The 25259-nt window shown below is 34.3% G+C and overlaps 3 protein-coding genes across 3 annotated transcripts in view; 1 reads left to right on the plus strand and 2 right to left on the minus strand.

The window, feature by feature from the left end:
- Window positions 1-317: 317 nt before the first annotated feature.
- On the minus strand, window positions 318-14209 carry LOC130897300 (uncharacterized). The gene is made up of 8 exons (XM_057806074.1): window positions 14008-14209; window positions 6389-6600; window positions 5042-5345; window positions 4326-4574; window positions 4059-4248; window positions 3774-4004; window positions 2587-3000; window positions 318-455 (listed from the first exon to the last, which is right to left on the minus strand). Exons 1-8 carry the CDS (start codon window positions 14116-14118, stop codon window positions 415-417), a joined length of 1752 nt encoding a protein of 583 aa, XP_057662057.1. The 5' UTR covers window positions 14119-14209; the 3' UTR covers window positions 318-414.
- LOC130897301 (tRNA-dihydrouridine(16/17) synthase [NAD(P)(+)]-like) overlaps window positions 617-25259 on the plus strand; it is a 29633-nt gene continuing 4990 nt past the window's right edge. The window contains exon 1 of the mRNA XM_057806076.1: window positions 617-824. The gene's annotated coding sequence lies outside the window, so the exon portion shown is untranslated. The remainder of the gene's footprint in view (window positions 825-25259) is intronic.
- Window positions 19437-25116, minus strand: LOC130897302 (uncharacterized). Its single transcript, XM_057806078.1, has 3 exons — window positions 24127-25116; window positions 23173-23329; window positions 19437-20520 (listed from the first exon to the last, which is right to left on the minus strand). Exons 1-3 carry the CDS (start codon window positions 24286-24288, stop codon window positions 20438-20440), a joined length of 402 nt encoding a protein of 133 aa, XP_057662061.1. The 5' UTR covers window positions 24289-25116; the 3' UTR covers window positions 19437-20437.

Genomic DNA, 25259 nt, shown 5'->3' on the forward strand with positions numbered 1-25259 from the left:
TGACTATCCGCTTTTGTAATAATCTTGAACCAATTTCAAGCGATCTACCAATTTTAGTGGACTTGGGTATTATAAATAAATTAATAAATAAAGTTTACATAAACTTAAGTATACTGTTAACAATCAACTGTTTGAATTTGTATTTGATACATTGGTTGTAATGACACATTTTTATTACACTAGCGTCACGATTGGTAGGTTCCACTTAGTCCAAAGCGTTAAAGTCAATTTAGAAACTCTCACGCCCGCGCCATCGTTCGCGTTCAACATATTTCGAACTGCGATTAAAAAACACAAACGCCCACGCTCGCTTTCCAACGCAGATCCAATGTGAAGTCGAACGTAACGCAACGAAAGCGTCAGTCTAAGAGTTTATAAATCCACCTTCATAATCGTAAACCCAAGTGGAATTGATTACGAGGCGTTTTGAGCGTTGAGATTGTGGAATGGTAAAACTGAAAAAAATGAATTGAAAGCTTTAAGAGGTTATATTATAATTTGAGTTTTTAGTACTCGTTATGTGGAACGCCCAAAAGAGTATTTCAGGCACCGTGAACGCTTAGCGGAATGCACCCTTTAGTGATGTCAAGATATACTCAAATTTTCCATATTTACCTCTGAATTTTTGCCAAGTGCTTAGAAATACTTTTATACCTATAAATAGTTAAGAAATATGACAAAAGGATAATGAAAATTTTTTAACAACGAAATAATGGCAATATTTGATTTAAAATAAATAGAATAATAGAAATAATTATATGGTGGTATGTCAAACTGATGAGATAGTGCAGTTAAGTTTTTAAATAAGTTCAATTTAGTCAAAAGTAAGTATCTGATTAACCCATATTGATACGAAAGAAAGAGTCATTTGTAATCAATATAATTTTATTAACAATTCAACACAAAAACATTGATATATTTTGATCGAGTAAAAAATGATTTAAAACATTTTATATAAACATGTTCTGTTTTATAAGATTTATCAATTCAACTCTTTAAATGTGTTACAATATTTAATATCCTCAATTGAAAACTTCCTATATTTTATATTAAAATTAGTCTTAAAAGCCTTATTTGATTAAAATCTAAATACACTGTTTACATTACCACTACATTAACACTCACAATTACACTGTTGGACCCGCGTTTCGATAACAAATTTATCGTCTTCAGAGACTGAAGGGAAACTCAGACAGTGTCATTTTGAGTGTTGGTGTAGTGGTAACGAAAACAGGATGAAAATCACCAACGAATTCAGATTTCCTACTTAAATTACAAACTATTTTCTGTTTCAATTCTAAAATTATAATAAATAAATCAATACAATAATGAATAAATTATTTTAACCCAGAAACATTTGGAAAAAAACTGCGTATAAATTTTTATTTTAAATTGAATAATAAGTTGACGTTAATATGTTTTCACAATATATTTCCCCATTAATTCGGGTTGTATGTATGTATGAATTTGGGGTCTAGTTTACACTGCCACTTATTGTTTCCCCCTTTCTTGCTACTTCTTTTATAAAGTTCTTTGTCTTCTATTTCATACACTCCCAGGTGTTACTTTTAATATTTGTCTTTAGCACCCTCATTTTTGTTATTTCAGTGTGCAGTATTTTTTATTTATTAACTGAAAAGTTGTTTCCAAGTCGATAAATATTGTAACACTCTGCAAAACATTATCAAATTTGACAACAGCTAATTCAGTGTGAGGAAAAATTTTAATTCATAGATATATTCGATTTACTTGATATTATATTTTTTTAAATTCAACGTTTTTTTTTAAACTTTGTAAGAAATATATCTAATTCTGAATCATCAAAAATATCTAATTGTTGTTAATTATATCGGAAAATATATTGATAATTTTTTGGCAAATCAAGTGATTTTTAAATTTTAATTTTACAGGATCTACCTATCAGATATTATTTGGTTGCCTTCGATTTTCTAATCTACCAACATCCTTCAGTAGCCTGTAGTCACTAGACAAAAAATCTTTTCCTATTTCTGGTCTATCTTGGTCGCCATGTTGTGATCTTTATGGTCGATTATTCTTTGTCTTGATTTCCAGCATGACTTATCCATCTCCATTTTGACTTACACTTTATGATGTTTGTGAGTTTTGTATGTCTTCTACTTACCTCGTTAGGGATTCTATTATCATTTTCTATACTCGTAACAGCTAGACATGAGTAATGAGAGTGAAATAAATTCAGAATAACAAATAGATCGAATATGAATGTCAAAATGGAATAAAAATGAAGAAAATCTTGACTGAATTTTGCAAGTTTTTATAGTAAAAATACAATTGTTAGACCTTACAAGAGGTTTTTAATACCAGCGATATAGACTTTCACACATCAATGCATTAATTGAAATTATTGAATGGTCAATTTTTAAAATCGATTGAGACTTGCATAATTTTTCACTAAAGGATTTTCTAACCTTCATATGGTTGCAAAATATTTGATTTTGATTCCGGAATTGAGGATGGCGGATAGTTTGGAGAACTTACTTTTGTTAAAGTGTAAAAAAATGACAATTCAATATTTTCTTTAGCTCACATTTTAAAATGGACGATTACCCGTAGTTCCACTTAATGCTGATACGGTGCAAGTTTGTCGGGACGGAGACGCAGGATTAGACAGTCCGCTTTCTCTAATAGGAGAAAGGGCTGGGGTTTTGGGTCTATGGACGACGCTCCTTCTTCTTCTACGATAAAGAGACCTTCTGGCACCGCAACGTTGTTGTTGCTGTTGTAACACGGAAAGCGCGTTTGCCAGTTCTGTTTCACTTATGAGTCTACGACGCGGAGGGGCTGGAAGAGCTGGTAAAGTGTTAGCTCTTCTAGTTACCTCTGGATAGGTAACAGGTACTAGATTGTTGATGGTTTGAATGGGTTGAGTAGAGAGGATTTGGTCAGAATTAGGCACCACTTGGTTGTTTCTAGTTAGTTGCGTGGGTTGGCTAGGGTTTCGTTTATTGTGTCCCAAATTACCTAGAATGTAAAGTTCTACAGTAGTAATTGATATATATATCTAGAGAACGGAGAATTAATCACTAACTATAATAGTTCTTATACCGATATTAAAGAGTCCAGGAAGCAAGGAATCATAGTTACACGATGTGTGCGATTAAACAACAAATAACTGACGAAATGCCGATGCGATCAACGTTAAAACAAGAATTGTTCAATTTAAGTGAAGTGTATGTAAATCAAGTGTTACCAAAATGAGTGACACAAAAACTTAACACAGAATTGCGAGTTTGACAAAACAGAAGAAAAGAACTGTACGGAGAGGAATGTTTATCGACTCCTCGCGGGTACAAATCCGTTTAGAGAAAGAGGATCGTAAAATATTGAGCGTTTACGAATGTTTGTCCGTTTGCTATGTGCTAGGTTACGTGTCCGCGGCTAGAGCTACGTCACAGTGAATTCTTCAACAAGAAAACGAGCCAACGAATTCGTGGTTAAGGGAACAGCGGTTTTTGGTAATAGACATAATATTGTAACGCTTTCATAACCTATGTACAACCCAGATTCGGTCCTGATGGATTTCTGGCTAAATAAATGAAAGTACCAACGAAAGTTAATCGATTTTGGTCGACTAGCTGTTAAAAACGTTAACATCGGCAGATTTCTAGCCTTGTTGGGAGTAGAGGGTGAAGTGTGTTGTTACTGTAAAGGGATGACTAATTATAATGACTACTTTCTACGAATACAACGGCAAACATAAGACGGAAGTTTAACATATTGATTGGTTCACTTACCCAGCACCCTAAATATCATTCTTAATTTAGCACTCGACCAATGCCCGTGTGTTCGATGAGATCTTCCTTCTAGTGCAGGTAGATTCTTGTTTTTTGCTTTGTGCTTGCATAAAGATATAAGACACTTTGGCTCGGAGGGACTATGGGGATCGTCCGGACTATCTGGCACCGATACACAACAGTTCCACTTTTTTCTAACTTTTTTTTGTTGTACTGGCTTGATTTCGGGAGCTGTAAGAAATATATAAATATTTTTACCGCACTAGATTGATAGAGTTAAATTACCTATAGAATTATTGGACATAACGCACAATTGGCAATCCTGTGGTGTACTGGGTGGAGTCGGTGTTGGTTCGACGTTACAATTTGAGAAAGTTTCCTCCAAAACTGTACACGTAAATAGCGTGGTTTTGGTTTTCTGTTCACCGCAACCTAAATTTATAGGTCTATGTCTGAGATTTGGGTTATTATTTATCTGAAATAAAAGATAACTTGTTAAAGCAAACTGAGAAACTAAGAGTTTTAATACGGTATTAATAATTTTTTATATACCTGCACTTCTTCTTGTTGCGAACTGGTAGCAGGAACCGGATTCTGTCTTTGATTTCTAATGTATTCATAGGTGGTGAGACCCAAAAATGAAATGTATATGTGAAAAAAGCACAGATGCAGCAATAGGCCAGCTGTAATGGCTGCCAGAAGACCTAAGGCTGCTACAACTGCTAGAAAAGCGGCATCACTGGACGGCAGTGAGGACGGAGGCAAGGATGTTGTTGAGTTTATATCAGGTATAAACGAATCCTGGAAAATACGCTCATTTTACTCTATTGAAATATATAGCTAGGTTAGGTTAGGTTTGTTGATCTGGAGTGTTATCTTTCTTAAGCCAATCGGAACGTTCGATTGACTCTCCATTTGAGCTGAAACCTACTCGAGAAGGAAGAGCTTCTAATAGACGGTGTACCCATGAATATATCCGTCATTTTTAACATTCTTTCCTATTGAAAAGCTACGTTTCATATTGTAGGAAGGCCAAGAAGCCCTATACGTGACAAGGTCTTCCCATCGCTTTTGTGCAACATCTCATCTAGTAAAGTTGCTTCCTAGCTTGTTCTTAACATTTAAAAATATGTTTGCTTCTCAATATCTTGTCGACATTGTTTATTTGAAGAATATATTTAAAAAATAGCTCTGGATAATTTTTCAAAGGATTTGTATACTAAAAATTATGATTCTAACTAAATTCTCAACATTTTGAAGACGCTTACCTTTTTGTCGGTAGTTGAATCCCCTTCTTCTTGCTGATTACTCCAATACCACGAGGAATGATGCAAAACTAATTGAGCGACGGCTAGCGCCGTTACTACTGCGGCGGCTGCGACCGCCGTAGAAACACACATTACGAAAAGTGCGTAATTTCTTGCGCCGATACAATGATTCAACCACTTACAATGATGATCGAAACGTGCAACGCACTTGTTACAGGAGCTGCAATGTTTCGTTCTAGGACCGCTGATCAGAATTAGGCACAAGTGACAGTTGCCGCTTTCGATCACGTGGGCGTATTTTGTTCTGAAAAATTGAATGTTATGTGGAATGATTTCGAATTAAATAATCATATCAAAACATTTATTATCGTTTTATTGTTAGTTGTATTATCAATTATTATTGTTTTATCCCTGAGAAAATTCGCTTTTTCAACCAACAAAAGAACTTTCTAAATACTAGGACATTATTCACTTATTCACTACAGTATATTGATGACATTGGCCTCCTTCCTCACACAGCACCAACTTCGCTCGATTCCTGGTTTCGTTTTTCCAATTTTTAACTTTCATTCTCTCTAGTTCTAGTAGTTCTTGCATCTAACCACTTTTTCTGGCGCGTCCAATCTTTCTTTTCGCTTCTAATCTTCTTCTCTAAATCTTCTTTGCTGCACTTTCTTCATTAATTCGCTGCAGATGTCTGATCTAATTTATTTGTTTAGTTTTTAGTCTCTGAAGACGATATCTTGGTTAACGAAACGTCTATAAACAGTGTGTTCATTTATAAATTACTCCAAATTTTTTATTGGTTAACGTCCGTTATTAATAATTGGAAATCAGCATCAGTTGCTAGCTACCATCATAAGTTACATTTAATCCATTTCTTTCAGTAATGATTGAGCCAAAATACTTGAATTGAGTTACTCAGAATTTTGACTTTGGCATTGATTTTTGTTTCCACGCAGTAATCAAATAATTATTAAGTATCCTTGTGAGGCTTTCCCCTCCCTATTTCAGTAACTTTGATGAAATTTGGTGGTGAATTTCCATTATTTGTGCCTTGTTTTATTTCCTAAAAAGTTGATAGTTCACAGTTTTCAACATATTTGACACTATTTGACACATTTATTTCTAGCTCCACATTATTTGAATCTTCATTCTTTAGTAGCTCTCCAAATTACCCAACCCACCTTTCAATTATTTTTGTTTTCTTCACCTTTTCTTTGTTCTCGTTTTTACAGAAATTTATTTTGGATTGTTATCCCCTTTTGAATTGAACTTCCGTTATTCTGCTTTTTTTTCCAATGCTTCAAATATCAAACTAACTTATAATAATAAGACGGTACATACCTATCAAGTTGTGGTACTGGTTCAGGTTCTCTTTCTCTTAATGCTGCTTCGGCGGGATCGACCAATGCAGCGCCCAGATGAGTCGTGAGATGGAGTAACAGCAATAAAGATAGTACTGCTAGAACTGGTGGTTGGACGTGAATCGGCAAAGCTGGAATCAATATTAAAAATGAACCACCCGAGAGGATAGCTAACGCCAGCCAACCTGTAAGCTGAAATAGATAATTTTATTACTACGAATTCTGGATTAACAGAAGCTGATAAATATGAAATGTTATTTAGAGTTATATAGAGTAACATACCTGTGAGAAAACACGGTCAAATTTAAGAATGTATGAACAGTAAAAAAAGTATTAATATGGTAGTGTACACCTGAGGCAAAATAGTTTTGAAGGTAGCCATGAGGCTGAGCTTGTAGATGGACATGGCTCTGAGTACAGTATCGTAGAAAAGTTCTAGCTGATGCGAAAAACATTTTGGTTGGAATGTGGAGCAAATTTTATCTTATTCGTGGCAAGAAAACAGGAAATTTGGAGTGTTTGATACAAATTTTGACATTTATGATGGAAACGAAAGATTCATGACCTGCGAAATAAGTACACTGCATAACTGATGTCATAGAAACATCACTAGAAGAAAAGGTCTGCTCTTCTTAGACGTGCCAGAGGCGTTTGACAAAGTTTGGCATGAAGGTCTCAAATACGAACCGAACAAACCTTGCCTAGACAATAAGCAAACCTGTTAAGAGTCGTATAATGCATGAGTCTTCATAATAAAGTAAGAAGATACCCAGATTTGAAGGAAATCAATTATCGAATAAATTAATAATTGTACCCAAAAATCGTAAAGAAGAGAAGTAACCAACAAAACGCTTAGGACTATAGTGGCAAAAACAAGAGTATATCGAATCAGGAACACTGGCATGTGGGGTGCAAGACATCGTAAGATGGGGGGATACTGGTACGCCCACGTGAGAAGAATGGAAACCAATAGGGAAAAGAGAACCCGGACGACCACCTAAGAGATGGATGGACAGCTGGCAGTCCACCTCCCAGGAACAGATACAGACGAACCTGCAAAACTAACAGATCATGAGATTTAAACAATGAAGAAGAAAAAGAAGCATTATGTATACAAAAAAAAAGACGGTGACCAAGTACCATATATAATCAAATCCGAAACCTATTTGGACCTACAGGATTTGACTATGGGCATTTGCAAGCAAAAACTACACCCAACCAAAATAGAGAATCAATGATAAAGTTATAAGGAACATTCTTGATACACCTTGATATTTTCAAAATAGGAATCCACTAAAGTTGTCAAAAATCGTAATGTCGAGGTAATCCAGTTCCTCGACTATAGAGACCCAGAGAAAGAAGATCCAAGTGCTTAGTGTAAAAACAGAGTGCTGGTGTTATTTTGTGGAACAATTTAAGAAACTCCCACTGAGTGAGACTCTTATTTTTACGATAGTAATTGAACATTGATCGTTGTGATGACCAGATTACAATGATAAGAAGACCTTCAAGGGTTTCTTAAAAAAAGTATCTCACGGAATGGAAAAAAAGCACAAGCCGAAAAATGGTGATATGTAGTTCAAAAGATAGAAATAACAGGAAATAGAAGCACTACGTAATCAAATTTTATATCGCGCTTGACGATCTCTAAATCAGTAGCCAGTCCGAATTGCACTGCACACATCCCGTAACGTTTTTCCTCACCAGTCCACCCTTTTGTCAATGTTTGGTTGCTTGGAAATTTTGAAGTCTTAAGTAAAGCGTTTTGTCACGAATCCATTTTCCAAAAATTACACGAATTAAAAATTCCAAGTCTGGAGATTATTATTGCTGTGGAGTCTCTTGAATCTGTTTCAAGTAGACAACAGTCTGAGACTGATCTTGAGATTGTTTCTTTTGTCTTTGGTGAACACATACCTTCGAAAAGTAAAAATAGTGTTTACCAATTCACCTTTCAGATATTTCTATTCACAAAATAAATGTTTAAATACAATTATTTTTACAAATAAGACAGTATTTTCCACTGAATCCACGTTTATGAATTTAATCCTCACAATTGTGAATGTTGGAGCTATACTAATCCTAGATGGATTGGAACATCGAATACAGGATCGGGCATCCCCACCCTTGTTTGAAATTACTTAAATGTTAGTTTTCCAAGACAAATCGATTGGAAGAATAGAGTCGTTAATCAAATTTCCCGATTTATCGTCTTTAGATTATTTTTTTGAGGATATTTGGAAAACATCGTATATAAAAGAAATCTTGCTATCTGAGACGTAGAATATTGATAACGACCAGTCAAATACAAATCAATCACGCATGGACTTTCATCGTTTCTTCCAAATATGACCATTATTGATCTTCCACTTTATTTAGGTACCGACCGATGCTGTTGGCTGTTGACGTATACCAATAAATTTGTCACTTAATGGACTTTTATCGTTTTCCCGTCTGCTCCTCAAATGTTTTGGGTAATCGACCAAGCGTAAAAGGAATGAAGGGATATCAAATTACTTCCGGTTCTGTAAGTTTTGCTATGACAACAACCAACAAAACGTAATGTTTTGTTGATAATGCATCTTTGAATATTTGGGGCTACAATATATAATTTGAGAATAGCAGCTGTTGGAAAAATGATGGATATGGATTTTAATTTAATAAAAAAATCGGTTTTTGTTATTTCAAATAAAAGATATGATTTAAAAATGAACTAGGCGCGATTCTGTATCTTACAGGGCGTTGATTTGTTTTGAATAAACGAATTCTGATTGCAAATGACATTTGTTTCAATAGAAGAGGATGTCTAGAATGTGCACCTCCAGCTAAAATAAAAACTTCCTCTCGAGGTCTAGTAGATTGCCGAATACTTTCTAAAAAGCAAGATGTTCTCCGCTAAATATAGGGATTGCGTAAATGAGTGTCTATGGCGTGTTTTCTAGGGATTTTCAATGTGGTCGAATGATTCTCATCAGAATAACAAATCGACAATCTGATTGAATCTGATCATCAATTAACCAGATCGATGTTCAAAGTCTTTGTGTTTGATCTTTATGATATTTTGTACCTTCACTAGATTCCTGAACTATTAATCAAGATTCTTCACGCTTTTGCTGAGCTTTGTGAAAGAATAAAGAAAATTTTACATCAAAACAATGCGCCGGCTCATTGTCCAACTAATTCCAGTGTTAGACCATCTGTGGCATTAGCCAGAACTTGCATTGTTTGATTTTTACCTGCGTCCTGCGAGTATGTAAATAGAAACAATATTTGAGTCTGTTGAAGCTGTAAGTTTTCTGATGAAGACCACCAGCAATATCTTACACAAGGTTTACAAAGTTTATAGCGTAAATTTCGTTAAGTAATACCCACACCTTGTATACAATGACGTAGTTACAAAAACAGAACGTCGACTTATTAACATTTATATATTTTTGCTCGACGTATAAAATCATGAAAACGTGGAATAAAGATATTAAGAAGGATGATAAAAACGCTTCAGTAGACATGAATAATTTATTGCTACAAAAAGCTCTACTTAAGAGCGAGCTTTTGGGACAGCTGCTAGAACAAGCACCGTCTGTATGTTTTGCACTCACTTAAAGTTTCAAATAATTATATTGCTTTCATATCATGTGTAATTAATTAAAATAACAATTTTGATTCCATAATTCCAAGGAAATAAGATAAGAAAAACATAAGCGAAAGGATTAGTTTAAGTACCTGGCTTCGTAGATGATTTGGATCTCACCGGACGTACTCATTAAATTTTTCCTAACTTTAAAGCCCAAGCAGCAAGAATGGAATTAGATTATCGATATTAAGACTAAGTACATTGAAACTATTAGCAATCTACAAGGAAATACGGTACACAATGATGATGATCAGAGATTGTAGACGATCCCTCGGTGATACAACAACCGAAATAAGGCAGCGGATCATACTGGCGAGCAACTTTGTCATGGCTTACTTAGACTTCTACGGAAACAACTCCTACACCTAGTATTCATTTGGGCCTTAAAAAAGAATGATGAAAACTTACTGCTCTTGCGGCGTATATTGTGGAGGTGATAGATGGAGGAGTCGATATAATTTTGAGCTGGAAAATCGAGACATCTGGCACGTATGAATCATGATAGAGCTCCCTCAAGATCGTACGGAAATGAACTCGGTATAAGAAATTGGTAGTTCGAGACAGGAGACATTGGAATGATATCCTTGATAAGCCAGTGTCCACAAATGGCTCTCTTCTTCCTCTTTTTCTTTGTGGTGTCCACTTTAGAACCTTTTTAGGTTATATGACCGTACCTCCTTTGATTTTGTCAACGCCACTTCTATTTCAATCAGATTTTTAACCAGTATTATCAGTTTTTTCATATCTCTATGATAGTATTCAATTATTTTGTTTCTAGTTATTGTAAAGTCCTCATATTTGATGTATTTATCATTTATCTATCCATAGTTTTAGCGTTGGTTGTGCTCTATACATTTAATTTTCTGTTTAAAACTTAAAAATACAGCTTAGTCACTAACTAAATTATTGAAATTATAAATTCTCCCTAACATCCTCTTGAATCTTGATATTTACCATTTTTTTTAACCTGCAAACATTTAATTTGTGGTTATTCTCGCCCGTTAAGGAAATTAACTTTATTTGGAACACATCCAAAGGTGGTTGTAATTCTTCCTAATATACATAACCGAGAATAACCAGATTGCAACTCATGAATAAGCAGATATTATAAATAGCTTCATTATTCAACAAGTAAACGGAATTAACATTCTAAGCACTACAGAATTTCTATTTTATTAAATCGATTTTTAAAGTAGGTACTAATTATTCAAATCGACTATCCCAACTTGTCATTAAGAATTCTCAGATTGAAAGCCAACCAATTCGATGTAACTTTCAACTGTGTATTTTCAATTACTGTCAATCAAAATCAGATTGTTGTAAATGATCTTAGTTACGAATTGACGAATTGTTGGTCGAATTTTCAAGGAGTTCAAGTCAGAGGAAAAACACGAAGGATCATTCAATTAACTTTGACTTTATGAAAGTAACCGGTAGACTGTATCTATATATTTAATTCTATATTTTGCTTCCTGTTTAGCTGGTCTTCTGTTCACACCACATTTTCCAGATTTTTTTGCTTCTAAGACTGCCTTTTCTCTTCTTTTCGTTTGTATTGGGTTTTATATATCACTTTAAATGTTCTGTCTTCCTTCGTTCCCACTATGTGTGTCCAAACCATCTCACTACGTTTAATTCGCCTCTAATTTTGTCGGTCCTTATGATATCGAGTCTTCCAACGCCCGCTATTTTCCTCATTATATTCATTTCACATGTTGTTATTTTTTGCAACCATTGATCAGCATTAGTAGTAGTACTGATTCGTGGATTATCGTTTTGTACGTTCCGTTATTTCTTTTTTATTGAAGAATATTCTGCACAGGCCTATATATGAAGATATTGTCTTATTCACCCTATTGGCTACCTCAGTTCTTCTATCTGGTGTTAAGATTGTCGCTAGATACTTCTGCTTGTTAAAGCTCTACTTTTCTAACGTTATTTCTTCTGGTTTGATTGATATTTTCATTATTTCTATCTTTTGTACGTTTATTTGCTCCATTCCATCACTTCTGTATTCTATTTTGTTGAGTAGGTCCTCAGCATACGTTAGTTTGACCATGTAGATTGGTTTCAATGTGTTGTATCCTATGTGTTTTTTCTTACCTTCTCAGTTCACTTCTTCAGCTATTTTGTCCATGACTATTAGAAACAATAACGGGCTTCAAACGCCTCCTTGTCGCACTCCTCTATGAGTTACTAAACTATTTGTCGTCTTCCCTATAAATCGTACCACATTCTGGTATATATGGAATAAACTATCGGAGGCTTTATCTAAATCAACCGCTTTTTCATTTCTGGTCCTGGCTCTGCAGATATTGCGCTTGTTCCTGTTGTATAACCGTTTTTTCTTTCTGATTATTCTTTGGTCTTTTTCTGCTTCTATACGTCCCGATGTTAGTAACTCTTTGAATCGTTCCTTCCACTTGTTTAATATTTCGTTTTCTTCGGTTAAAAACAAAATATTATGAAGTATAATAATTATTGTTTATATAGAGTGCAATTGTGTGATTATAGTTTAGCAGAATTTATAAGAAAGATTCTAATGGTTTTTATAAACATTATTATCCAGCAACAGATCAAAGGGCTAATGTTCTAAGTGGTCTAAGTCAACTTTCACGTTTACTTTCGTGGTAGGTGATAAATTAATCATTTTTTTGGAAATTGCAGAACTTGATTTTTTGCTACTGGCTATATGGATTTTTAGAATGTATTAAATTCAAAATGTTTTATATTTCTACTTTATCTATTTTGGGGGTTTGTTGAACCCAGTTAATGGAGTAGTTAGATTCTTAAAATAAGAACTTATGAGTACGATTATCCTTAATATATTGGTTTTAAGACAGGGTAAATAACCTCATCAATCAAGTGTTCTGAATTCCGCTACCCTGTTATTAGACCTTAATTCGAGTTTTGTTGATATCAGCTCAGGTCTAGCGAGTTTTTAGTAGTCATTTGTGTCATGTGACAAATACCAAAATAAAAATCATAATAAAACTATTAAAACTTGGATAAGTATGTTTCGTTTTCTGTTATTTGCTTATACAAGTTTTCGATCTTGTTTGGACAGGCCAAAAGTCTTAATTCTAGAATTATTTTGGAGTTCCAGACGAAATTGCAAAGAACGCCGAAAAGGCAACGCGAAATTTGTTACCAAGAAAATCCAAAAAATACGACAATTTTTGTGGAGACGTCAGAAAATGCCGTAGAAAGCGAAAATGGGTTGTACTGTAGAAAGTACGTTGTGGGTTGGATTCGAAATTCTTTTGAATTTCGAAATTCGAAAAGCAAAAGATTTACAACCAGAAAAATTGGGTGTATTAATTTGGACGGCCGCTGTACTTTACATCTTGTTAGAAATATCACATTTTGGGTAAAACATTCAGTATTATTACAAAATACACTGTTCGTTTTGCATTGAAGCGACTTGTTGCATAATAGTTGCCAGAAAAAATGAGTTTTCAGATAAGTTAGAAAGTAAATCATCAATGGATTATGAGTCAACCCCTTCAGCTACTTTAAAAACTTATTGGAGAACTGTTTTAATGCCCGCACAGTCATAAAATAATCCAATATATGGATAGTATCAAAGTATAAAATCTTCCAATATGTTTATTGTATTACAACAACTGAAACTGTTTTTATTCTTATAAAATGGCGGCAAATCAAATGCTATATATATGTGAATAATAAATATTGATAATAGATAGCATCAATAAGCATTGCTAAAAGCAAAACAAACGTTATTACTAGAATACGTAGCCTTTATTCAAACATTTTCAGCGATACAAAAAATATACAAGCATAAAGTCCAATTGTTTTCATTGACAATAAACAAAAGCCTGGTATTTAATAATATACTGTGCAATATAAATAACAAAAAAATATAATTACCCTGCAAAATACAGCAAAGCTCAAACAGTGCAAAAAATCTGGATATCATCTTCAGGGAGTAACTGGTTTCTCACCTGCAGGGGATGCAACGGCAGTTGGAAGCCGTGCTGACGGCGGAGCCTGTTGGATTGAATGACGCTACCGCCGTCTCCCAAATTGCCTTTACCGTTTTCCGTGTTTAACATCGCAGAAAACCCACGAAGATGACGACGATAACGACGAATCCATAGCGGTGGCTCCTCGTGGTATATAAGCGTTCAGTCACGTGCATACTGGAAGCGGTGTCATGACAAAGAGTCAAAAGCACCTTTCGACGTCAAAGCACGAAAGAGTATCGATCCGAGGCGCGTTGGAAGCAGCGCAATGGGTTACATAAGGTGGTAGTAAATTCGACTTCCTGCTGCAATTTGTACAACTGCAGGATGTGACAGTCTAGAGATCTGGCGAAGAATATATTTAGGTTCATCCTAATTCCGATCTACCGGGTGTTTTATGCAATACTTTCAATATACTTATCAGATTATTGACATAAGTGTTTAATCATATTTTTGATTTATTAAAAATTTTGGAAAATATAAATACATTTGTTTCCAAAGTTTATGGAGCGCTTCTTACCTTTAAAATTAAATAAAACTAAACAAAGGATATTTTTAATTATTTTGGAATGCCTATAAATGCCATTTGGCACGGAATATTACATCAATCAAATGTCTGCCACGATTTCTCCAATTTTGCAAGCATTTCGTACATGAATCAATCTAAATTTGACCGATAGCCTGGGTTTTGTTGACTTTGAGGGCCATTGGAGATTGTGCCTTAACTGGAATATAATACTGGCAGCTTCAGAAAAACCTCCTAAGGAAAAGTCTAAAGCATTGGACACTCAAGGATCTCATGTGGATTGATATCGTTTCAAATTAGATAGATAAAGAGGATTTTTCGTTACTAACTGCTTCAAAACTTCCTCAGTAAATTCACGTTGTGATCTATTGTCGTTTACCTTCAGCCCTGGATATTTGAATTTTGTACAGGTCCAAGTCATTACGTGAAATCGACTACTTCGGGATCTTTTCCACATTTCCACGGGCAGCGGCAATGTTTCCGGTAGATCTTGCAGTTCATTAACGCACTGGTGCTGGTTGATTGTTTACTGATTCAAATTAGCACAAAATAGATGAGGATTAGCTACAATCCCACTGAGATAAATTGGGAAGGATACTCGGAAGAAAAGGTTTTTGTTGTTGCAGCTTTCTAAGAAAAGTACCATCTCAGATATTTACAAAATTACCTCATAATGAATTTTTAATTCATGTAGGAGTTAATTTTAAAAGTATGTATGTACCAGAATCATAAGATCTTGTGCTGTAGGTGGATGATGTAGAGGAAAACATGCAACCACGAAAATTACTGTTACATATGTGTCCAACCAAAACCTTTGCCTTTAATCAGAAGAACAAAGATAAAATTATCTATACAGATACGTTGTGTGAGACCAAAGTGAATTTGAAAATGTAGAAATCAACATTTCTTTCTCAACCTATTAGTCTTTCCTTCTCCAATTTGTGTCTTAACTTGTATCGTCTGATTATAATCGATTCGCTTCAAAATAGGATTCCGCACAAAAGTTGATGTTTAATTGGGACTAGACTGATACAAATATATAAATAATTCCATACTAAATCATTAAAGTTGGACGAATTTGTAGCCACCTTCTCGTCTAAACGGTAGTGGCACGCGACATAACATGAAAACTGAATTATTTGATTACCATGCCATGTAGTAGTAGTGGCATCGTTCAGACTGAATATCTATTGAACCCACTACCGGTATCTCGCCTGGCCCTTATACCCTCAGACACTTGTGGAATAAACAACGATTTTATATAATACTATAGAAAATATTTTATCAATAGATTTCTATATGTCGATAACAAAGGAATACGTTTTAAATCAATTCTCTGGTTACCAAAACCAAAAATTCTCATCGTATTGAAAAAATCGAACAATTTAACACATCAATTTGTCTGTACATTTTCCACTTTCCTTCTCAACCGTCTGGAAAATACAATGAATCACCACCACCACTACTTACTTCACCACCAACCCTTAGATCAAAAAAATTGAGAGCCGCAACCACTCAGCATCTTGCGAAAACTTTCCTTATTACTGCTTTTATTATTATTATTTTTTTTGTTTTTATTGCTTATAAGATGTTTCCAGCTTTATCTTCAACTCGTTATTTTCGATTCATAAAAAGCTGGTGGTATCTAATTTCATATTAATGCCCCAATCCATCTAAGTACCAATCGTTTATACTTTAACTGAAACCGAAGAAAAGTACACAACTCTCGATATTTTGCTCTGGTTGAAATTGTTCTACAACATTTTGGGAAATGGTAATCAAGCTCGTGCTCCTTCATAAATTTAACAAGAGATCTTACTGTTTGTCTTATATTTATTTATTTATAATCAACATTCACTTCTCTTGTCTGATAAATTCGCAGTTTTTTACACTTAACCAAGAAGCTACACTAATTTAATAACTTTGTCCCATTGTCCTTATCAGAAACATTTGAGTTTATGATGTCCTTTTTCCGGACATACAATATAACAAACCGAATCTACTGCACCGAGACCGTAATTAAATCAGTATCTTAATAAATATTAACTACCGGAAGATGGGTTTAAGTCCAAAGAAATATTTACCGAAAATTATCATTCGGAGCTGGATATCGACTGTTTATAGGTTATAATGTTGTATGGTTAATCAAGGTTCTCTATTTTGGACAAGCTTATGTAGTAGGACTCAGTCTCAGACTCAGTTATCGGCTCTTAACCGCATACGGTTAGAAAGTTTAAACAGCAACTACAGTTGTTGCTTACGTCTTGAGTTTGGCTTGATAATTGGAGGCTTCTTCTTTCTTCTATTAACCAGTTTTTCAAAATTTGTGAATGTTGGTTGAAGGCTGAAGCTGAGAAAGATAGGAAAAAGCGTTTCTTGGAGGTAAGGTTTCCAGGTAGGATTTCAATCCAAACAGGCGATCGACGAATAGATAAACTGTATTCTTCTCAAGTATTTCATTTCTGTTTTCCTTTTTAGTCGTTTTATTTATGAGTTTAGTAAGTTTAGTACCCGACGTAATTCAGCGTGTTTATTTTTGTTAAACTGTTAGTTTCAGTTTGCGTATCTAAGCATTGCGTTTATTTTCATTCCTTTTCTATCTCTTTTGCCTTAGATGCCTCAATGTTTTATTGTTTCTAATTTTCATGTGATAAATCAAAAATTTCGGCGGAGAAGTGATATTGAAACCAAAAAATTTTATAACTATTTTATTATATCTAAATTTTACATTTAACATATAAACAAATTATAGATGTTGACATCTAGGGACGTAGTTCCAAACATTATTCTCTAGATGCTTTTACAATATTTCGCTTATCCATCTGATAACATCTTATATAAATCGAATAAAAGAAAGATGCATTTTTGACTAGATAGACACGGAACCCAAAGCCATCTGGCTTTGATGAAATATATAATCAAGGAAACATTCATGGCTACATTTTCATTAAAAAATACTTTTTTAATCCTTACAATTCAGATCCCCAGCGACGACATGGGATCATCAGCTGTACTGCAATGCCCAGATGCAGCAAACTTTTATTGAGTTATACATAAATCTAAAGGAACAACATTAACATTTAGTCCGACGTAATCAAATTTTTTATAGGATATTATCGATTACGATATAGAAGATACTGTTGCTTTGGTTAAAAACAAAAGCTTATAGCAGCCGTGGCAGCAAGAAAAGTATGTGAGATTAGAGGGGAAGACAAAGTTGATGAGCGAATTGCATAGGACATAGAAAATCAATGGTTTGACATGGGACAATTACCAGTAAACCGCCAGAAAGAGAAGGCAAAGCCTTGTGACAGCTGATCATGGAAGGGAAGATAGAAGGTTTGGTTTAGATTGGCTCATAAATCTGAAGATCTTGAGGAATTCCAAAGGATGATTGCCAACCTTCATTAGAATGAAGCAGGTACTGGAAGAAGGGCTTTATTTTATGAACAGTAGTTTTTGAAGGTACTCGAGAGTTAAGACACAATATTGGTACAATATTACTTAAACCATAACCTTGAACATTTACACTACATAATAACGAAGATCATATTACTAATTTCCTAATAGGTGGATTGGTCGAAGAAGTCCACTTGAATGGCCACCACGTTCCCCTGAATTAAATACAATGGATTCATTTGGTACCGGTTAGAACAAGAAACGAAACGACGAAGTAAAAATTTTACAAGATTTTTGTAGTAAGCTTTGGAGCCAGTTTATCAAACTGAGTGTTTCCTTGTAAGGTTGCAAAATGGTAACCCAGTGACAGCTGAAAAGTATGAGGACAAACTTAAAGCTTCAAGTGGAGTTATTAGGTGCGCATCAGTCAGAATCCTGGTCATTTTCCACAAGTTTTCATTATGCTAGCTTCTCAGTTTATATTTACCCCTTACCTACACTAAGCAGAACACTACAAACAATTAAAACAATTTCTTACAAATTTTTTTGTAAGCAAAAATCAATTCTGTCTTGAGATCGAGAACTTTCTAAGCAAATTGTGTTATTGTATAGTGAAAATTTGAATTTATTTTGTTAATAATGGATGTGCCTCAACATTTAACAAGACATGTGACGAATGAAGAAGCCGCTAGAAACATCGCGCTCGTACAAGATGGCCGCAGTCAAAGATACGTCACCGGGGGGTCAACGAAGCACCATATCCAGAGTTGTTATTCGCTACCAAGAAACAGAGTAGCTAATCAGAAGACCCGGACAAGGCCGCAGAAGGGTAACTAAGAATTAGGCATACCACTACATAACATAAGCCTACAAACAGTTCGAAATAGGCCGAGAGAAGCAGATATACGAGCCAGAATGCCAACTAGAGGTCCACGTCTTCCCAAAAGAACATCGAGTAGCAAAATTGGAATTTGCTCGAGAGCACGCAAAGATTTTATCTGTATTCATCGTGGTGATCAGGTTAATTTTTGTCAAACTGAAAGCTTAGGTGGTGGCTCTATCATGGTTTGGGGAGGAATTTCTTTCGAGGGTCGTACAGAGTGAATGATGGAAGACTAAATGCTGACAGGTACATAACCAATATCCTAGAACCCCTTGTACTGCCATATACGCCTCATATCGGTGACAACTCTATGCTAATGCACGATAATGCTGCTAAGGTGGTTCGGCAGTACTTAGAAGATACCCACCCTGAATTGGCCTGCACTAGCAGACACCTTAACCCAATAGAGCATATCTGGGACCATCTAGGATGGCAAATTCAGCAACATCCGGCACCAATAAAAACACTAGATGATCCTCAGAATGTTCTTTTTAACTTCTGGGTAAACACGCCGCAAGGATACGTCCAGAACCTGTTTAGAAGCCTACCAAGACGAATGGAAGCTGTAATTAGAACGAGGTGCGGCAACACACGCTATTAGAAATTCAAACAAGAGTTATCGGATGATCGAACAGAATGAAAATTAAAAGCAATATTCATCATAATTCATCTTCACGTGCTGCTGTTGAGCCTCATCGTTAGCTTGAAACGGAATGAATCAATAGTTTGGACAGTCTTGCTCCATCCCCTGATATTAACACTATCGAACCTGGTTTGGTTATGATTTCCAGAGCAGATAGAGCACTAGGAATCCACCTAGAAGTCGTCTTCAAGATCTGGTGAATGGGACAGACAGAGAATAGCGGAATAATCCTCAATAATTACTGATCTGATAAGCACAATACGCAGACATCGTCGGGCTTTTTGATAATTGAAATGTTTTTAGAATAAATGTTTACTAGACAAAAAAATAAACAAACAAATGTTGTTTCGTGATTGAAATTAAGCAGTATTAACGATCTACAGCCAATTTCTAAAAATAATTCGATCGATTTTGAAAATTTCGTGTCATAAACAACTTCTGAATCTATATGTAGATGTCTGTTACGATGAAATGCACACTACACATGTAGGTACTTTGAAATAAGTTTTTTCAAAACAACAAGCCGTGTAAATTCATTTCGAGCGGTATAAATTTATTTACATAACAAAATTTCTGAGCATATAAGATTCATTGTTAATGAATTAACTTTTTTCAGTAAATGATTCCACATCCATTTCATACAGATTCATAACAATTATTTTAATCTAAGTATTTTGTTCGAACTTCGAATGTTTTATTTTCAAAATTCCAGGGCCGGATTAAGCTAGGGGCTTGGGGGGACTATAGCCCCGGGCCCCAGGTCCAAGAGGGCCCCATCATTTGGAAATCATTCTGTATTTTTTGATGTGTTGATACCACGAATCTAACGTATTGATATTATTTTGTGAATTTTTCCGGGTTTTCGAATTCCTTAAGGGGGCCCCGTCATTATTTTAGCCCCGGCCTTATAAATCTTAATCCGGCCCTGCAAAATTCAGTAACTTGATGACAATTGACATTAACTACGTTTATTAGTAATAAGTTTTGTAGCTTTTCTTCTCGTTCCAAATTTGCATATTTTGAAAGGACAATATGAAAAATCTAAAAGAAAATGTTATCGTTAATTGTTTTGATTTGGAATTAATTGATAATATCAAGTAAATATACAAAATATTTTGAAATTTCCACAATATTGCTGTTGAAAAATAAATTTATACGATTTATACGTTTTTTTTTTTGCTTATTTATTTAGTTCTCTCCCTTTTTGGGGAACTATTCTCTTCTTCCAATTTGTATCTGACCTCTTACTGTTTGGGGCATTTTATTACTTCCACTAGTTACGTTGGTATTTCACTTTCCTCTAAGCAAATCCACAAGTTCCTTTACCTATTGTGTCAAAAGCCGTTGCCGTATCTATGCATGTTGATATAATTCTCTTCCTTCCTGGGTTTTTCTTTATAGTCTTCTGAGTCTTCTGAGTACGTGTATGTTAACGCTACTTGCGTTTGGTTATAGCTTTAAATAAACTAAAAGTCTCTATTTTAGGTAACCTATTTTTACTCTTACTACTAGTACAACATTTTTTCTTAATATTCGTAAACTTTCCCAGTTTTTATTTCGTTTATTGCGTCTTCAACTTCCTCTTTATTATTTCTTCCATTTCTCCATTTTCTAGGTTATATTTTGATGTAGTACTATCATAGATCCATTTTCATTTGATTGTATTTACCATGTATCTTTATTTTTTGCATTTATTTTTAATCTTATTTCTCTTTTGTCGAAAATCTTCTGTTTTTTTCTTTTGGTTGAATCTGCTATTTGTCTTAGTACTTTCCAACTATTCTATTAACTTCTTCTTTTGCCTCATTTCATTTCCCGGGATATTTTCCTTCATCCTTTTGTATTTTAAGATCTTAGTCCTTGCTCATGCTTATCAACTTTTTTTGCACTATCGTATTGGTTGAAAGTTTCTAATGATCACATGGTTGATGGGGGTCGTTTATGTCCACCTCAAGGAAAATCCCTACTCTTTGAATTACTATATGAATAAACTATTTTTCAACTGCTTGTGGTGGTTGGATCAACCCATAGTCATTCGTATGTACAACATTCAACCATGTTTGGTCTAAGTACTTTTTTGGTTTGCGAAAAACTGCCATTTTACAGAGCTATCTTCGTCGTCATATAATTTTTTGTGTTTTCTGTTATGCTTGGCAAAAGTAAAGTTGGAAATTACGTCGTTTTCATCGAATGTATTATTTATTAGCTTCAATCTTATGAAATTTAATAGGTTTTTGTTGTCCTTGTACATGTCTTTGTAGTACCACGATGTTCTTTTTGATGGACCATGACACTTACGTCAAACTTGTTTATTTAATGCTTCTACCTATTTTCTTTATGTCTTCAATATGTAAACTGTTCCACTGGGAAAATGCAAACAAACATCGGAATACCAACGAACAAAATCGTACCTATCTGTTTTACTAGTTGCTGACTGACTAATTTCATTTTTAATTTGTTTGAGCATGAATTTAATTCAAAAAGAAATCTTTTAATTCAGATTAATCGGTACAAATGCATTATTTTGAATCAAAAATTTGGTTTAAATTAACGTATTCTAAACGTGATTTGTGTTACATATTATTCCATTAGTTGATTTATGTAAGTTTTAGTAATTAAAATACGAACCATTCAAAATAAAAGCAACAAGTTACGTAAATTTCATTTCATATTTCAAAGAGAATCATACCGCAATATTCCAAATTACGAAAGAGTTTTCGAAATTGTTAATATTAAATTTGAATTAGATTGTAGATGTACGGACTCATTTAAAAAGAAACAATTTTATCGATTTCGATATGATTGATTGAATCGAAAGTACTACTTGGAACTTTTGGAACGATCCTTTCTCAACAAGTTATTATCCATCGATATCTTTGTTACTAGCATTATTCTAATGCCGCTCTGTATATTTTGAAATAACAACGAATCTGAAGAAGTTACATGTAGCAATACTGCATTTTGAAATATCACCAACCTTAACTAGTAAACTCTGACTGCAGTTGACTTGCTGATCATCATCATCATTCAACTCATCTGGGTCTACTGCTGGATATAAACCTCACATAATTAGATCCACCTGGTGTCCTCTCTTTGAGGTATTCATTACATTCTCTTAAATGTACCCAGTACCATTTTAATTATGAAATTCGCTTCTTAATTAGTTATATTAGGAAGTTTGTCCTTAAGAGAAAGACCCAGCATCAATTTTTCTCTGCAACACATCAATAAACTTTCTCTTCGGGAATATTGGGATATACGATTTGAAGTTATGCTTTACTTTTCCAAATGCACCACATGCCAAATCAGTTCGACTCTTCATACCATAGGTCTGATTGTATCTCCCGATGTGGATTTCATTCCATAAATATTTATACGAGCTGGCTTGCTTTATAAAGGTACCATTCAACGAAATACCTTCGCAACTAACAAGATTGGTCATAAATTTTGTTTTGTTCGTGTTTATGTTGAGCTCCACTGTTTTCGATGCACTCTGTAATATTTGAAACTTCTTAGCTTCATCGATACGATCATTAAGAGAGCGAGGATGATGGAGGAGATTGAGGAGAAGCAATTCATCAATTCTTTTGAATCATTTCAGATGGTTGGCTTTAAGTATCGAGTTAACATTAACCTATACTAACTTATAAGTACTGGATAATGAAAAAAATTATAGAAATTAATTTCACTCACAAGTGGAAAATCTCTTATTCCTTTCTTGGACAACCTTGATTACAAAACCTGTTTGTTCCTGTTTATTCAGGCCAAAATATAATCTGTTATTGAATTTGTTGTAATTGATGTCCTGAATACGAGACATCACGTTAAGTTCTTCTTCATTTTTCTGGTCCTACAAAATATAATTTAATAAATATAATCACTAAAATTATACAAAAAGTTTTAAGTCGCTTGACATGTTAGTTTACGAGCCGCAATACAACATAAAAATTATTTACCGGCTAGTTGCAATTTTAATACGCAAAACTTTTACGTATTTTGATTTGCATTTCAATGTGTTCTGATCAAAAGCTGACGCAGATGAAACTCAGGTAATCAATTCAGGAAAGATCTTCCATTGATTGGTGCCGATATAATTTCATGCTAGTTGTAATTGAGACAAATCTGATCACATCACGTCATTTGGTGGATAAAACTTCCTATTTGATTTGAGATGTTTGTTTCTAGCATTTATTTACTTGTCCCTCAATCCTGGTGAGTTAGCAGCCACATAGAAATGAGAAGGGCTAGTTTTTGGTTAGTTGTAGACATATTTGAACAATCAGAGCCTTGCATAATAGATCAGCTGATATGAGCGACATTTGGATGATTCTTAAACCAAAAATGACACGAAACCGATAAATTTGGTCAAGATGTTGTCTTAATCAATCAGCTAATTGGGTGAAACATATTGCATTGCACGTTTATTAGCTCGTATCAAGCGGCGTTTTTACAAAAGATCAAGTTAAGCTAAATATTGATAGTGTACTGATAGCAGTTTAGTTGATTTTCAAAAACTTTTGTTCGTAGTTGTAAATGTTTGTCATTAAACCACAAAACGCATTGAAATCACTAAATTTTTATAAAGATTATATTATTGTGGAAATGTAAGTTTTTATTTTTCAAAAACGGAAAGTAGTATGATCTTACCGAAATAAGAAAAGTATCTAGTAACCCAACCGGAAACAAGTTTTCCAAATTCGGTGGAAAAGCAACCACCTGCACAAGTTTTGGAAATATAAACAAAGAAACTTTATTTAAATATCCAGAAGATTGAAAAACCATTAAAAGGAACACAAAGACTTTAAACATTTCAGTCGAAAATGTGTCAATATACTACACGACAATTCATATGAACATGTTGATTAAAATCATTTCTTTCCAGTTAAAGTTATTTTTACGTCAGTTATATATACACCCCTTCTCAATTTGCGGTGAAATAAGTTCATCATATTTGTACACTGTAAATTCATGATGGATATTCAATCGAATTCCTCTTTGAAAATAATGAACTAGTGAAAATTCCTTTCGAACCACCTACGTTATATTAGTACCTGGTGGGAAAGTACATTCAACGCCATCTCTACACTTTGATTTCAGATAAGTTGCGATTAGATTTATTAAATACTCAGAGAATGAACTTGGTTTCGCTATAAATCGTCCGTTATGTGGAACTTGACCGTTCCTTGGAACTTTGTAGAGTCCTCTTCGGGGAGACCCAGTTCTTCATACATCCATTCTTTTAAAATCCATAACCACCTAATCCATGCACTCTACGTCCAGTCTACAATCATTCTTTCCCAAACTTCCGCCCACCTCTTCCTTTTTTCATTACTTTTATCACATTCTCTTTCTCTAGCACTTCTTTTATATTTCTTTATTTGTTCTTCTCCTGTAAACGTCACATTGTTTTTTCGCTCCCATTGTACTATTTTCAGCATTATTTCGGCCTCTTTCTTTGTCAAACTCATTGCCTCTACAGCATAAGTCATGACGGGCCTTATTGTTGTTTTATATATGCTAATCTTTGTACTCATTTCTCTGCTTTGTGCATTTTCAACAAACTGGACACGCATAAAATAGATACCTTCCTATGAAGGTATCTAAGAACTTTGACACATAAACAGTCTCTGTTCATCTTCTACTTCTATTTAAATTAAAAACTAGTGAATATTCTATTCTGTACGTTGTTCTGATGATTTTGATTTGATTTGATTTGTCGTATATGTTACTTTACGTTTTAACGTGATTTGTCTAAGTGATAATAATGATATTTTACTGTG

The sequence above is a fragment of the Diorhabda carinulata genome, chromosome 8, assembly GCF_026250575.1.
Source record: "Diorhabda carinulata isolate Delta chromosome 8, icDioCari1.1, whole genome shotgun sequence".
NCBI lineage: Eukaryota > Metazoa > Arthropoda > Insecta > Coleoptera > Chrysomelidae > Diorhabda > Diorhabda carinulata.